General features: G+C 39.8%; 1 protein-coding gene across 3 annotated transcripts in view; it reads left to right on the top strand.

Annotated features, from left to right (window-relative positions):
* The window catches only part of Dennd4a (DENN domain containing 4A), a 109,765-nt gene that overhangs the window by 73,475 nt on the left and 19,059 nt on the right, over positions 1-17,231 (top strand). For all 3 annotated transcript variants that reach the window (XM_029543003.1, XM_029543002.1, XM_021206603.2), the window contains 8 exons: positions 2,680-2,813; positions 4,315-4,450; positions 4,740-4,946; positions 5,036-5,164; positions 5,410-5,551; positions 8,867-8,983; positions 9,976-10,107; positions 11,517-12,613. In XM_029543003.1, the coding sequence (XP_029398863.1) occupies positions 2,680-2,813; positions 4,315-4,450; positions 4,740-4,946; positions 5,036-5,164; positions 5,410-5,551; positions 8,867-8,983; positions 9,976-10,107; positions 11,517-12,613 (2,094 nt within the window). The remainder of the gene's footprint in view (positions 1-2,679; positions 2,814-4,314; positions 4,451-4,739; positions 4,947-5,035; positions 5,165-5,409; positions 5,552-8,866; positions 8,984-9,975; positions 10,108-11,516; positions 12,614-17,231) is intronic.

The following is a 17,231-nucleotide window of genomic DNA, read 5'->3' on the forward strand; positions in this document are numbered from 1 at the left end:
CATCACCTGTTTGGTTGTGTTTTCCTGTAGCTCTTTAAGGGATTTTTGTGTTTCCCCTTTAAGGACTTCTACCTGTTTAGCAGTGTTTTCCTGTAATTCTTTAAGGGATTTCTGTGCTTCTTCTTTAAGTACTTCTACCTGTTTAGCCATATTCTCCTTTATTTTTTTAAGTGAGTTATTAATGCCCTTCTTAAAATCCTCTACCAGCATTATGAGATATGCTTTTAAATCTGAATCTTGCTTTTCGGGTGTGTTGGGGTATCCAGGACTCGCTGTGGTGGGAGTACTGGATTCTGATGATGCTGAGTGGTCTTGGTTTCTGTTAGTAAGATTCTTATGTTTGCCTTTCGCCATCTGGTAATCTCTGGTGTTAGATGTTTTAGCTGTCTCTGGCTGGAGCTTGTTCCTCCTGTGATTCTCTTAGCCTCTGTCAGCACTCCCGGGAGTCCAACTCTCTCCTGAGTCCCAGTGGTCAGAGCACTCTCTGCAGGCAAGCTCTCCTCTGGCAGGGAAAGTGCACAGAGGTCTGGAGCTCAGCTCCACCTCCTGACTGAAGATGAAAGCCTGAAGTGACCCTGTCCAAGAAGCTCTGTTGCTTCTGCGGCCCACATGTTCTCCTGTGTGGACTGGTCTCTGAGAGACCCGGGATACAAGATGGCAATCTCACCTGAGTCCCCGGGTCAGAGACCTCCCTGGAGGCCAACTCTCCTCTGGCAGGGAAGATGTGCAGAGGCCTGGTTCTCAGCTCTGCCTCCTGGCTGAGGATGAGGGCCTAAAGAGCCCCTGTCCAAGAAGCTCTGTTGCTTCTGTGACCCACATGCTCTCCTATGTGGACTGGTCTTTCTTATTTATTGATTGATTGATTGATTGATTGATTGATTGATTGTAAGTACACTGTAGCTTCAGACACACCAGAAGAGGGCACTGAATCCTATTACAGATGGATGTGAGCCACCATATGGTTGCTGGGAATTGAACTCAGGATCTCTGGAAGAGCAGCCAGTGCTCTTAACTGCTGAGCCATCTCTCTAGCCCATAATTGTTATTTTTCATTATTGGTAACTATACTTTATCTGGTGAATTCACTCTTCCTTATTTACCTATTGTTTGACACATGTATTACTTGTAGTTAGTTGCTGTTGCAAACATACAAAAACATTGTTAGCACTGATAGGTATTGGGTTTTTTGTTTTGTTTGTTTTGTTTTCACTTTCTGTTATTTTCTTTCTTTTCTTTTCTTTTCTTTTCTTTTCTTTTCTTTTCTTTTCTTTTCTTTTTCTTGACAGGGTTTCTCTGTGTAGCCCTGGAACTCACTCTGTAGACCAGGCTGGTCTGGAACTCAAAAATCTGCCTGCCTCGCCTCCCAAGTGCTGGGATTAAAGGTGTGCACCACCACTGCCCAGCCTGTTATTTTCTTAAAATAAAAATACAGTAGCAATATTCGAACACATCTTGCTTTCTAAAAATGACCATACCAGGCTGGGTTTGTGACTTAGTGGAAGGTTGCGTGCCTACTCAGTGTAGGACTCTACTTGAGTCCTCAGCACCACACACACACACACACATACACACACACACACACATACACACACACACCAGTGGTCAGTGCTATAGGGCAGTGCTCCTCTGGCTTACTGTACCCATTGTGTCTTTGCTGGAGTCGTTATAGGCGTCTCCTCCCCAGAAAAGAACTCAAGGACAAGTTTATTAGAGTTTGGGAGAAAACAATAAGAGCGAGCCATCTGTAAACATTGGCAGCTGTGGATGGGCAGGGGTGGGGAGAAAAGACAAAGCCATGCCTTGTGAGTGGGATCGGGGAAGGTGGTCTGTGCAGCAGTGGAAGTCGGCAAGCAACTGCATGTCAGAGGGACAGGGAGACTTCAGAAGGAGGGTAAGAAGCCTGGAGGGTCAGAAGAAGCATGCCAAAAGAAAACGGTAAAAAGAAAAGTTAAAAGTAATATTTTCCCGAGTTAGAACCCAGAGGAACAGGCAGGCTCAACAGTGCTTCCATATGGGAAGTGCCACACACACCACACACGGCAGCCTGAAAGGCCTCTGACAAGCCGAAAATAGTAAGCTACATTCTTCTAGACAAACAGATTTTTAAATATCCTCCAACAGAATGGAAATAAGTGGTGCTCCAACAATAATTACTTTTGAGTTTTTCAAAAATTAAGTAACACTAATACTCATTACTTTGGTTGGAAAATAAGTGATATATAGATAATATAAATTAATTGCTAGTGATGCTATCACTCACATTATACATTTTGATAATTGTGGGTGTGCCTATTTGAGAGGAAGAACATGTACAAAAAAATCTATATGACAAACATAATCACTCTCCATTTTAAAAGAAATCAGGAATAGAGAAGCAGGCATGGTGACATAGACCTTTAATCCCAGTTCTTGGGAGGCAGAGGCAGGCAGATCTTGTGAGTTCCAGCCTGAGCTACATAGTGAGACGCTGTCTTGAAATAAGTAAATAGTACAATTAAAACAGAGACATAGGTACACATAAAACTAGAAGTAGGACCACCAAGATGTTTCAGCAGGTTAGGGTAACTTTTTAAAGATCTGTGGTAGATCTCAATGGAAGTGGTGTGTTTAACTAACCATCCCCTGTGTATGAATCCTTGCCTAACCAATGTGGCTTTTAAATGCATTTCAAAATTCCAGGTGGATACAGACAAGAGTGGTGAAGTCCGACTTATAGAACTGGATGCATCTTTCAAAAGTGAACATACCGTTTTTGTGACACCACCCGAGATCCCCCATCTACCCAACGGTGAAGAGCCGCCATTACAGTACAGGTATTCGAGAAACAGTGTATGAGGTTGGCAGGGAAGCAATCCCTCATCGGTGGCATAGCTTTCTAAGGATTGTGGTATTTTCAAAAATACAAAATTTACAGATCTTTAATTTTTAGGCGGTAAGCAAGCCTATCCCACATCCATTAAATTTTGAGGTATAAACAGATACAAAAAAACCTTTTTTGAGATAGGATTTCTCTATAAAATACATTTTTCATAAGCTTGGGTAGATTTCTAATTGTATTTAAGTATGCCTGTCAATACTTGTTACATTAGAGCAGACCACTCTCACTTGTAGCACTTTATTATAGAATTTTGATTTTTACTTTTCACTAAAAGCAGTTTCCTCCCTCCTACTCCCTCTTTATGGCACACACACATTGATTATTGTAGTTGACTTACAAACAGATACTAAATGTAATTTAGGTTCATTTTCTGTTGCCTTAATTTGTATGACACACAATCTTAAACTACTCATGTTTTATAAATTTTTAAGACTTGAAAGTTTAGACTTGTTGACATCGACTGTGTTAATTTAGGAATTTTGTAAGAGACTGCTGAGCAATTGCTGTATAGACTTTAACATGTATCATCCTGCAGTCGGGTCTGGGGGAGACAGGAAAGTCTTTGGACAGATGAGAGCCGTGGGGCACAGTTATTTGTTTTCAGTGCTCTCTACATGCGCTTTTATCTAAGGCCACATTTCCTCATTTATTTTACATTGTTATTATTCTTCAATAATACTTTAAAGATTCTAGTACTATTTCATATCTGTAATTCATTGAATCTCACTCTGTTTTTCTTTCTTCTGAAAGTGAGGTCCTAAACCTGTTAGCTAACCTGATAAGCTAACCAAGACAATGTGAGTCTAGCCCAGAGTGCTTAGAGGTCACACCTGTGCTGCTATTTCTATATATGAAAAAATGTTATGTAAATATATATATATATATATATATATATATATATATATAATTTCCATATATATTTGTGTGTGTGTGTGTGTGTGTGTAAATGTTTTTCTCAGACAGTTTCTCTGAGTATCTCTCACTTTCCTGGAATTCACTCTGTAGACCAGGCTGGCTTGCCTCTGCCTCCCAAGTGCTGGAATTAAAGGCACACGCCACAATCCCCAGCAAATATCTTAATCTAAAGCAACATCATTACTGGCTGTCTTGTTTGAAAGAATATTATTTTGTGATCCCTTTACCACCAGCAACATATGCATAAATACTAGCTAAGTATTTATATGAACACTAATTTTAAAAAGTTTGCAGGAATTGCTTTGGAATTTGATATCAAGGTCATTCAAATGTGTTTCCTCTTTTATTTCCAGATATAGTTCTGTATTTATAAAACAACAGTATTTATTTGTTGGGTATATTTTATAATCTGATAGAGAATTATAGCTAAATTCTAGGTTAATACATTATTTGGTCATAATTCTTCTAGCTAGTAGCAATCTATTTGTGGTTGAAAGGCAATTTCTTCTTCTCTGAAACAGCTATAATGGATTTCCAGTTCTCAGGAACAATTTATTTGAGAGGCCTGAAGGATTTCTACAAGCACGAAAGAACAAACTACCTTCAAAACCAAGCAGTCCTGGTAGCCCTTCTCCCATGTTCAGAAGAACAAAACAGGTGCTTTGAAACTCTGTGTTCCTCATGTATTCAAATATCAGGCCAGAAGCACATGCGATGTTGATCCTCCCTTGATAGCCCTTACTGCACAGGTGTAACCTTAGCAGATGACAAGGTGCTTGGTGCTCTAAATGTAGTTTGAAGTAAGGAGACCTAAAACTTTATTTTATATATCATATGATACAAACGCTTGTAAAATACAGTAATTGTCAACAAGCTTTACGAAGCACGTGACTGTCTGCGTTCGCCATCCAGCTTGATAAAGGTGCTACCTTGGGTTTCTTTCCAGGAGATCAAGTCAGCCCATAAGATTGCAAAGAGGTACTCTTCTATCCCCCAGATGTGGTCTCGGTGTCTGCTGCGCCACTGTTACGGACTGTGGTTTATTTGTCTCCCAGCTTACGTGAAGGTTTGTCATTCCAAAGTCAGGGCTCTGAAAACTGCTTACGATGTGCTTAAAAAAATGCAGCTGAAGAAGATGGATCCACCTGATGAGGTAATAGTGTGATTCCCAGGGTGTCGATTATTACAGATGCCCATACAGAAGAGCATTTGTGTCTGTTCACCGCTCAACTTGTGTTGCAGGTGTGCTACCGCATTCTCATGCAGCTCTGTGGACAGTATGACCAGCCTGTACTTGCGGTGCGAGTGCTTTTTGAAATGCAGAAAGCTGGTATTGACCCCAATGCAATCACTTATGGATATTACAATAAGGTAATTGTTTGGATTTAATGTGGAAAATATGTTTTTGTCATTGTACAAAATTAAATTAGTAGCAAAAATAATCAGGGGTTTTTGGTATTGATTTTAGAATGTTCAGAATATAGTTCATAAATTAAGACTTTTTTATTTTCTAATGTGTTAACAATCTACCTTTATCTTTTTTAGCTTAATTCAGAAGCCAGTGTATGTTCATTTATGAAAATTGTTTTATTAATTCTATATTTTTAAATGAATAGGCTGTTTTAGAAAGTACGTGGCCTTCAAGAAGTCGCAGTGGCTATTTCCTCTGGACAAAAGTAAGAAATGTTGTTTTAGGAGTTGCACAGTTCAAAAGAGCTCTGAAGAAACATCCACACTTACCACAAACAGCGCTCTCAGGTAAGTAAAGAGTTGTAAGGTATGCACATGGTTTGCTTTTTTCAAAACTAATTGGTTAAAGTTTATATTTTTAGAAAAATTTAAGTACTTTAAAATACTGAATATTTGGGTCGGTGAGATGGCTCAGTGGTTAAGAACACTAGCCGCTCTTTCCAAAGGTCCTGAGTTCAGTTCCCAGTACCACATGGTGGGTCATGATACCTTCCTCTGCCATGAAGGTATTCATGCAGACAGAGTGCTCAAACATTTGAAAACAAACAAACAAAACAATACTGAATATTTTCTGGGTTTTAAGCCAACCAGCAACTTTTTAATAAAAATTAACTATTGTGCACAGTACCTGGTTCTGGAAGCCTTCTGGATTCAGAATGTTTTAGAGGTTCAGTGTTTATTTATGTGTAATGAACTACATGGGAGGCAGGAACTAAGCCACTCCTGTTCAGTGTAGAACTTGCACACACAACCTTATGTTCATTTTATATTGTGTCTGTGATGTGTCTGAAGTTTGATACGAGCTACCATATGAGATCATCCATGGAATTTTCCACTTGTGGTGTCCTGTTGGTACATAAGTTTTAGGTTTCAGCTTTTCAAATTAAAGAACTCCTGCCTGTATTAGACAATTCTTCCCATTTTAGAAAACACTAGATTCTTCTTTCTCCAGTTGTTAAATTATCAACATTTAGGGATCTTGTTTTAGTAGTCATAAATAATTCACAGTAGATTCTGTATTGTAGCTGTATTTTGCTGAGTTGTGTGGCACCATTGGTTCCATGGTAGGTTATTAGCTTTAACAACAAACTCTGCTGTGTCACATTGGTATTTCTAAAACGCTACCAAACTGGATTCTTAAGCAGGTGGCAGTGACGGATGCTGTCAGTCATGGATAGTGGTCATAGCACACACATTGCAGAACAGGCACCTTTTGTGTACTTCTGCATACATTTATTATAGTACATTTTAAAACTATATTTGCTAGTCTGTTTTTCTACTTTGTTTTCAATGACATGTTTAACTGTCACTTTTTGATTTTCTATTAGGCACTTAACACTAAATTTAATTGCTACATGTAGCTTTCTTCATTATTTATTGGAGAGGTTACAGTATTAATTCAAGTATTAATAATTCAATTTCGTGATAACACAATTAACTCCAGGTAGCCACACATCTTCTCATATTTTAGGGGTGCCTTTTTTAAGGCCAGGGGATCAGACTTGTACATGCTGGGCAAGGACTCTGCCAATGACCTGTACTTCTAGCCCCTTGACATGTTATTTTATTGGACAGATTTTCTTCTTAAGAAGTCCTATCTATGTGTCTGAGTTAAGAGTGTTACACAGGGTCGACTCCCTGATTTTAACTATGCTGTGGTCATGTAGGGTACAGTTAGGAGCAAACAGGAAAGAGCACCACCAAGAGCTTTCTCTAAAATGTTAGTTTTTACAACTTTTAAATTAAGCCTTTTTAAAGAAAAAGTTTCAGTTTAAATGCTAAAGTCCTAGCAGTGACTATGACATTACTTTCATTGATATACAGGACTTGTATGTAAGGGCAGGCGCTATGGTTCTGTGACCTGACTTCCATCCCCAGCACCCACATGGAAAGAGAGGACCCACTCTTGCAAGTTGTCCTCTGAACCCCACTTGTCTGGAGATCCACAAGTGTGTCCATAATTTTGACTTTTCATTATTTAAAAATACATATGACTTTTAGTATATTATGAGCTTGAACTCTTAATAGACAGAAACTTTAAAAAACAAAAAAATTATAAAATATGAAGACTGCTATTTCTGAAAACAGCAATATTATTTCAGTCTCTTTCATTTTAAGTCTACTTTTAAGACTAATAAATGTGAACTGGTTGTGCTAAAATATAACACACTGATTCTCCCTTGGTTGATTTTATTCTTGATCCTACAGTGGAATTTAATCAGTTATGGAAGTCGGTCTTGGGCTTAGTTCCTTAAAATGAAGAGATCTTCTACTAAGTTTGCCTTTTTTAAAAAGCCTGGCTCAGAATACTGTGAAATCTAACAAAAATATCTTTAAATTTTCCTATTTGTGATTTCTTTGGAAATAAGACCTGAAAGGTCCTTTAAGCAAAACAACTTAGATTAATATCAAAGAGATAATAGTAAGTTCCTATGTGATATAACCTCTTTAGAATTCTTTGCAAGTTTACAAAACTTTTATTTTTATTCTTATAAACATAGCTTTGTGTTTTATAAATCTGGGAACTGGAAATTCATACAAAAACAGCAAATTATTTAAAATCACACATTCCCACACATCACCTGCCACTCAGAACCTTAGTTTTTTTGGGGGTGCTGGGGGAAAGTTGTTCTGAGACAGAGTTTCTCTGCCTTGGCTGTCCTGGAACTCACAGAGCCTGCCTCTGCCTCCAGAGCACTGGATTAAAGGTATGCACCACCAGGCCCAGCATTTTAAGAGTAATTTTAATACACTATATTTTCTGACTCCTATGTATTTGTACTAAGGTGTGGTTCTATAACTGTTTGGTTCAGTTTTAAGAAAAATTATTTGTCAATGAAGTTAAAGGAACCTGACTTTGTGGCAGAATCATTAGACATTGAGTGTCGGTGACATTTGTGTGATGTTATGAATTCCCTGCAAATTTCTCTTCTCCATTGCTTAGTTAGAACTCAGGCCAGACATGGTAATACACACCTTTAATCCCAGCACTCAGGAGGCAGAGGCAGGTGGATCTCTTCAAGACCAGCCTGGTCTACAGAGAGAGTTCCAGACCAATCAGGGCTATGGGAGATCCTAGCTTTTAAAAAACAACCCAGACTTTGACCTGGGTGGACTTGAGTGAAGACTGTCTGGCTTGTCTGGTTTTGGTGCCCACAGAGTAATATGAATGTATATTGACAGCAATGTGGAACCAAAAGGAAATTACCTAGAAATTTTCCCTTTCCTGTTAATGGAGATGGGTGCTGGGCAACCAACAAAATAGTGCTTTGACTGGAGATTTTCTGAAGTCCAGAGAAAATCTAAACACTGGTGCATGCCCCCTCATTGTAGCTAGTTCCACTAAAGAAGTTTGTGATAGGTGTTGTGGGGATTGGTGAGCAGGCCCCAGATGTTAATCCGAGCTCCATCCCTGGAATGTCACCACTCATCTGCATGGTGTCCTGTCACAGTCCACACTTTAGTCCTTCAGCAGGGGGTCCTGTTGGCCTAGGGATTTTTGCAGTTGAACAGTCTTCTGTCTGGTCACTAAATTTGTTTAAGAAATAATCTCAATAAAAGTTTATGGTAAGCAGCATAGTATTTGTTTCTGTTTTTGCTCAGGTGGCCGGTCTGATCTTGGATATAATTCATTATCTAAGGACGATGTTAGAAGAGAGGGTACATCTACTGAAGACATTCAAGGGGAAAAGGAGAAAAAAGGGAGTGATTCTAGTTCCTGTAGGTATTGATTGTTAAGTTGATTTTATGTAGCCTTGTATAGAAAATACAAATAACTTTAAGTATAAAAGTACTAGTTTAGCCTCTGTCTTCCTGTTATAATTACCTTCCTTCTCACTGATCCTGGTTACTACCTAGTACTCTCACCCACAAGCATCGTGTAGCAAGTGTAGCCCAGGGGTGAAACACTTGCCAAGCAAATCCTGTCAAAGTGAACACCGTGTGACTCATGTGAAAATATTCATAGTAGAAATGTCTTTTCTTCTTCTTCTTCTTTTTAGAACAGAGTTCTTTTTCTGAGGTCTAATACAAGTTGTCTTAGTTAGGTCTATTATTGCTGTGATAAAACACCAGGAACAAAAGCAACTTGGGGAGGAAAGGGTTTATTTGACTTCCATACTTCAAGTCACAGTCCACTGAGGGAAGCCAAGGTGAGAACAAACAGGACAGGGCTCTAGAGGCCAACTGGTGCCTCTGGCCTCTCTGGCTGGTTTCTTACAGAACCCAGGACCAAGGCTGGCCCCACCCACAATGGGCTGGGCCCTCTCCCATCAATCACTAATTAAGAAAATGTCCTACAGGCTTGCCTGCAGCTAAACCTTGTGAGGCATTTTTGCTGTTGAGGCTTCCTCCTCCCTGATGACTCCAGCTTGTGTCAAGTTGACATAAAACTATACCTTTATTTAAAGTTTGTTGGTGAATTACAACTTATATTTCCTTTCTTCCCACTCCAAAGTGCATATTTTACAACCACAGAGAAGATATAAAATTCTATATGAGCCTTATATATGACCAGCTCTTAGTAATTCAATTTGGTCCACACTTGATGGCCTTTAAGTGCAGTGAATTATTTGACAAGTGTGTAGAGAAGCAATTAGTATACTCTTATCACCAATTTCATTTTGAAATATGTAAGACTAAAAGCCTCTCTTTATACACCCTGCAGCATACTTAAGTTTAATTTTGCTAACATTTTACCTTTGCCGTTATAGGGTCAGAGAACGAGAGTACGAAAGGAAGTGCCGAGTGCCTCCCTACTCTCAGTTACCAGAGGGCTTCCACTATAGTTCGCCTCAATGGTGCACATAACGACAGTGCTGGGAAAACATCCGGACAATGTGAGGGTAAGTTGGATAGTATACATTTGCATATGCAGAATGAAGTGTATCTGTGTCTAGTGAATATGTATTTTTAAATGTTTTAAATTTAGATTCTATTTTTGGTGGCAGATATCCTTACCCACTGAGCCATCCTCCTGATCCCACTGAATATTTGTGTGCCCTCTCTTACTAAAACTTAGGAGTTTGAGTTTTGTGTTTTATAACATATTTGCCCGAGCTTTATTATAACAAGGTACACCTTGTTTTATTATAATAAGGGAACACCTGCAGCCTGAATGCTGCCTTTTAATTTTGAACTATTGGGACTTCCAGAAGGGAAAGTGTGCAAAAATGGGGAGGGGAGGAGTGAATCTGAGGGAACCATACACCTAGCCAACTTTTAAATGAACCATGTGCTTTTGTAGTCTAGTGTAGTTCCTGTTTATTCAGAGGCAAACTAAAAAGTCCCTCAGGTAGTTTGAGAAAGTAATACCCTTGACCATGGTGATGCATGCCTTTGATCTCTGCATTTGGGAGGCAGAGGCCAGAGAACCTCTGTGCGTTCCTGATGCCCCTGATCTACTTCAGTGCTTCAGGCAGCCCAGGCTACTTAGAGAGATAGTGTCTCCCAAAGGAAAAAAAAGCTGGTAATCAATGTTTTTCTTTTAGAAAATATTTTCATAATGCGATATAGAAATTTCTATATTAAAACAAAGGTAAAGCTACTTAATCTATGTATATAGTCAAAAAAGATTTGAAGATTTAAAAGTAATTTTTACATGTGGATAGAATTGATGTAGTTACCTCTGGTTTGGTTTGGTATTGGGGCTTGTTTTCAACTCTAATAAGGAGATGGCTTAGACTCTCAAGTTCATCTGGCATAGTACAGTTCTATAGCTGTTACTTAATTTAATATAAATTTATTACTGTTAAAAAGTAAATCTTGGGGCTGGAATGAGCAGAGGTCCTGAGTTCAATTCTCAGCAGCCAATGATGGCTTACAACCATCTGTACAGCTACAGTGTACTCACATACATAAAATAAATCTTTAAAAATATAAAATAAAGTAAAATAACTTGTAAAAAAAGTAAATCTTAGTTGGTAAGTTTTTCTTTTATAAGCAGTATATGCTAATGGCTAGACGCATAGACTTTCTCATTAGACAAATTTGAATTTGAATCTGAGTCTTGTTACTTAAAAACTGTATAACTTTGGCTAAATAGTTTCTCTCAGCATGTCTGTTTTCTCTGCTCTGAATGTTGGAATGTTTATAGCAACAATGGCAGTAAACTGCCTAAAACGGGCCTTGCCGAGTTCCAGGCAGCCAGTGAGCACCTGCTGTTTTCATTCCTGTTACTAGTATTTAAAATATTTAAGATGACATATTTGCAGAGTACATTTTCATAGCTGAAAGCACATTTCTTGTTTTCCAGAAAGCACACCTGAACTGCTCTTAATGCCATCTCTTGAGGACACAAATGAAGCACAAAACATGCCAAGCAGATGCTTTAGGAAAAGGCATAAAAGTGATGATGAATCTCACTTGCAGCAGCAAATGCCTTGGGGAAATAGGAACCGTAATCTTAGTGGTGGGGTACTGATGGGATTTATGCTGAACAGAATTAACCAGGAAACAAACCCTGGAGATATGGTTGAAAAATTAGGAGCTGATGCAAAAATTCTTTCAAATGTTATCTCAAAAAGCACAAGGCCAAATAGTCTTGATATTGGAAAACCACCAGCAAGATCAAAGAGAGACAGCCTAGAGAAGGAGTCTAGTGATGATGACACACCTTTCGAAAGTTCTAACTGCTTGGATAAAGTCGAATCTCCTGTTATCTTTGACTTAGAAGATTTAGACACTGAAACAGATGGATCAAAAGTGGGAGGTGTCGCTGCACAAAATCCCAAGAGGCTTCAACGTATGAACAGCAGCTTTTCAGTAAAACCTTCTGAAAAAACAGATGTTATAACAGGATTTGATCCTCTCTCGCTTTTGGTTGCTGAGACTGAGCAGCAGCAGAAAGTGGAAGAGGAAGAGGATGAAGATGATAACAAGAGCGTCTCAACACCATCGGCCAGGCGCAATTTAGCTGAAGAAATCGAGATGTACATGAATAACATGAGCAGTCCTTTGACAAGCCGCACACCAAGCATTGATTTACAACGAGCATGTAATGACAAGTTAACCAATAAGAAAAGCCCAACCTTGGTCAAGGCCTGCAGAAGATCAAGCCTGCCTCCTAATTCTCCTAGGCCAGTGAGACTTACGAAATCCAAAAGTTACACCAAAAGTGAGGAGAGACCCAGGGATAGACTGTGGTCCTCACCAGCCTTCTCGCCCACGTGTCCATTTAGGGAAGGATCTCAAGAAACACTAGCCCATTCATCACCTTCATTTAACTTAGATACACTGCTGGTACCTAAACTTGATGTTTTAAGGCACAGTGTGTTCACTGCTGGGAAAGGAGTTGCAGAGAAAGCAAGCAAATGGTACTCAAGGTTCACCATGTACACTACATCATCGAAGGTGGGTTTGTGGGCTTTTGCTGCTTCTCTGAGATGCCTCTACCACAGCTACTTACAGCTTACTTATGAGCACATCTCTCCTAAACACTCCTTCCGGGCAGCTTATAAAAGACAATGAAGGTTTTTAAAGATTTTTTTAAAGATTTATTTATTTTATATATGTGAGTACATTGTCCCTCTCCTCAGATGCTCCAGAAGAGGTAATCAGATCCCATTTTATATGGTTGTGAGCCACAATGTGGTTGCTGGGAATTGAACTTAAGACCTCTGGAAGAGCAGTCAGTGCTCTTAACTGCTGAACCATCTCTCTAACCCTTAAAGATTGTATATGCATGTATATGTGAGTTCATGTGAACCAACTGTGTGCAAGTGTCTCCAGAGGCCAGAAAAGGATGTAGGATTGCTAGAAACTATAGTTAAACACAGTTGTGAGCTGCCATACGGGTGCTGGGAACCAAATGCAGGTCCTCTGCAAGAGCAGTAAGTGTCCTTAATTTCAGTATTTCCTTTAGCATATACATTTTTGTCATTCTCTAGTATGTCTCCAAACATTACTACCCAAGAGTATGCTGCCTTCTCCTGGGCAGGATGAAGGATCTTGTGATAGACTTGTATTTCTCCCAAGAACAAAAATGTAGAGGAAGTATAGAAAGCATGTGTTTATAATCATCAGAGAAATGTCACAGTTAGGGAATAGAAAGTCAAGAAATTACACAAAGGAACTAAGTCAATAGTCTTTTTCCTCAGAAGGCATTTCCACTAATTGTGAGCACAGAACATTAAGTTTGCCATCTTTGAGAGGAGAGAGGGGAAATGAAAGAGGGTGGGAAGGGAACACAAAATGTAAACCTTGAGAACTTCAGGGATGGAAGGTTTTGTCACCTGGCCTTTGGAAAGCCAATGCTGCCACTTGTCCGTGCTCTCCAGGGTCCAATCAGACCTGTTATGTTTAATTCATCCAGCGGAGTAGCCACGCCTCTCACTCACGTGCTCCCCTCTCAGTGTTTTGTATCTTACAGTATTAGAGAAAGGCTTGTCTTCTGGGCCTCTCCACCATGGTGTATTAGGTTTTAAACAGTAAATCCATTCCAGTTTTCCAGTTTTACTCAGCCTCAAAATCCCTTCATCAATGCTAAACTAAGGGCTATCAGGCATCTCCAGTTCCTGCTAAGCTGGCCATCTTTTGACAGGTACTTTAGCCAACCAGTCAAACTCTCAGCACCTGTTTTAACTGTTCAAACTTTCATACGAAATCTAGAGTCTCTGTTCAATGGGTCCATACTGATAAACCCAGCCTAATCCTGTTTTTAGGTTCTTTCCATTATCCCACACCTGTAAAATCCATTCCCACACATTCCCTAGACTTCTCCTTGAATGAATGATAGCTTACCTCCTTATGACTACACTTTATATCTTACTTCTAGGAACCTGCTTAGACTTGTGTCTAGTTACATCTAGAGACATCAGTTGGTGGGCATTGGAGAAATATCAGCATTGTCTTGCCTGGCATCTCCTTCAGTGAAAGTGATTGCTGGTTCTAAAGACAGTGCAGGATTGATTCCCTTAGGCAGAGTTGGAAAGGGCAATACTGCAAGGGGTGAGGAAGCACATTTTCCCAGTACTGATGCTCCATGGGACAGGTAAGCAGAAAGCCTCTGAAAAACTATGCTTAGGAGTTCTCTGGTGAGAAGAGCTAGCTAGCATCTGTGTGCTGCCAAAAGGGAGGAGCTCTGTCCAGCAGGTCCCTGAACCCTGAGAGGCATGTGCCCTGGGCTAAGGAGCAAGTGCAGTGGCTGAGCTCTCTACTAGCATGCATGAGGCCTAAATTCAATCCCCAGGTCTACTCCTCTCCCCTCCCAGAAAATCTGTATCTTAGGAGCATTGGCAATCCCTAGGTAGACTGTAAAACCTAGAATTGATTTGGCTCAATTTGTGATTAAATTACAATAATCAGTTTTTATTTAGCACAAGAAAGAATATACTCTTCTTGAAGGAATAAAATCTCTGGCGTCCTTATCAGAAGTAAGTAATGGAAACAGAACCCCCAAAGATCCAATATTTGTATTAGCAAGGGACCTTTAGTTAATTTTCAAATATTCAAGGAAATAAAGGAAAAGAAACAGAAATTATACAAATGGAGAATTTCACAAAGTAATGAGGGGAAAAAAAAGGAACGAGTATAAGCCATGAAACTGAAAAATGTATTGAGAACACAATATATAAATTTGATAGCAAATAAAACAAATTGAAAGATTAGAGATGCCACTTAAAAATATCTGTACTGAATCAGAGATAGAAAGATATTTTAAAAATACAGATAGGGGGCTGAGAAGATATGTAGATATCTAAATTGGTAAGGTACTACTTGCCTTACAAGGACCTGAGTATGACCCCTAGAACTCACGTTAGAAACAACCAGCTATAGTAACACACTTGCAATCTCAGTGCTGCGGGGTAGGGATGGCGAGACAGGCAGATGCCTGGGGCCTGGCCAGCTAGCCTAGCCTGTGTCCTGGCTTCCAAACAAGTAAGACTTTCAGTTTGCTTTCTCTTGCTGTTGTAAAGACCATGACCAGAGCAGTTTTAGGGAGGAAAGGGTTTATTTGGCTTTGTGTTCCAATTACAGTCAGTTCATCTTTGAGGGAAGTCAGGGCAAGAATTCAAGGGCGAGAGCAGAGGCAAACCATGGAGGGACACTACTTACTGACTTGTTCCCCATGAGTTACTGGTCCTGCTCTCTCACCACTCAGGATGGCCTGCCCAGGGCTGGCTCCACCCACAGCACTCCACGGTCTTTGCCCATAGATTTGCCTACAGGATAATCTGATTGGGGCATTTTTAAATTGAGCTCCCTCTTCCCAGATAACCCTAGTTTATATCCTGTTGCAGGTGAGATAGGGGGACAAAGCAAAACGAAAACCAAACAGCACAAAGACCCAGTCTTAAAACAAATACAACAACAAAAATAGGCAAAGCCCTCATCAGGGGACTCACAGCTTCAGCAGGTCTGGCACTTCTGGCCTCTTGGGGAGCCCGCATTCATGTGTACATATCATCCATATAGTTTAAGTGTGTTAGGTTCTTGGCACGTGGGAGCAGCACTCAAGGCTGTTCTCCTCCTCGGCGTGCAGCAAAAAGAAAGGTTTAAAAACTTAGGTGATCGCTTGGACCCACTGTGATAGTGTAAGACCATTTCAGCCCATCCTACATCTATTTACTATAAACAATAGAAAACATATAAAAACAACTAAAAATTCTGCAAAGTAAGAAAGAACTGATGAAGTCCAAGGAAGGACCCCCACAGAGATGAGTTTCCTGTTCTCTCTTCCAATACCTCCTTACCCCAAAGGCGGTCAAGTGGGCCATCATAGCTCTAAAAACTTAAGTCACAGGAGAACCCATATTTTATGTACAAAAGAATCAGGAAGAGGCCTCTGTAGGCTAAAGAGTTTGAAGGGAATCCTATTTAAGTCTCAGCATAATTCTTAATTTACACACATAAGCGATAGATGCGGACTGACAGAGAAAACTGAGTTAAAACTCGGCGGACAAAGAACAAAACACAAAAACACAACCCGAATACAATTTAATATTGGGCTAAAACTAAACCATCCATATTCAAAATAGTATTACAGATTCATGCTACACAAAGCTAACATTGACAATAGCCAAGGTAAGATGATATGATGATGATGATGATGATGATGATGATGATGATGATGATATAGATGAGCCTGGTGGTGTGTACCTTTAATCCCATGGGATATAGAGTCAGAGGAATCTGGAGTCTGAGGTCACCATCAGCTACAGTATATAGTGATTTCAGTGCTAGCCTGGGCTACATGAAACTGTCCCTCAAAAAGGATGTTGTAAAGAACCAGAAAGGCTGGGCATAGTGGTGCACACCTTTTAGTTCCCGTGATCAGGAGTCTGAGGAAAGATTATCCTTAGGTGTAGACTAAGGGGAGTTGTCATCTGACTTCCACTTCTGTACAGATCATAAGCAAACGGCTAACAACCAAAGCCAGACACACGAAAACAACTGAAATTATACAGGTAAACCTTGTCAACAAAAAGGAAAGAAAAACAAAACAAGAAACAGAAGCAGGGGGTATAACTCAGTGGTAAAATACCTGCATAACATAAAATAAACTCAGCATATAGATTCTTGAACGGAATACAGATAATGGGGGGAAAAGTGTAAAGATGCACAGAGTGGGGCTGGAGGGACACCTCAGTAGACAGGCATTCACTACTCTCACAGGAGAGCTGGGTTCCATTCCCGGTGTCTATATGGTGGCTCACAGCTCTCTGTAACTCTGGTTCCAAGGGATCCAGTGCCCTTTTTGGCCTCTGTAAGTGCTGTGCACACATGGCACACTTACATACATGTAAGCAAAGCACACACATAAACTAAAAAAAAAAAAAACTCAGTCTTTTAAAAAGTGCACAGAGCCTTAGAGAATTGTTGGGCAGTATGAAGGGTGTAATAGGATAGATATAGTTGTTATTTCCAAAGAATTGAAGAGAACGATTGTTGCAGAAAAGACGCTTGAAGTAGAAATATTTTAACTTACCAAGTTTGAAAAAATATATGAATTTACAGATAGACATGACGC

Source organism: Mus pahari, chromosome 10 (assembly GCF_900095145.1).
Source record: "Mus pahari chromosome 10, PAHARI_EIJ_v1.1, whole genome shotgun sequence".
In the NCBI taxonomy this organism is placed as follows: Eukaryota; Metazoa; Chordata; class Mammalia; order Rodentia; family Muridae; genus Mus; species Mus pahari.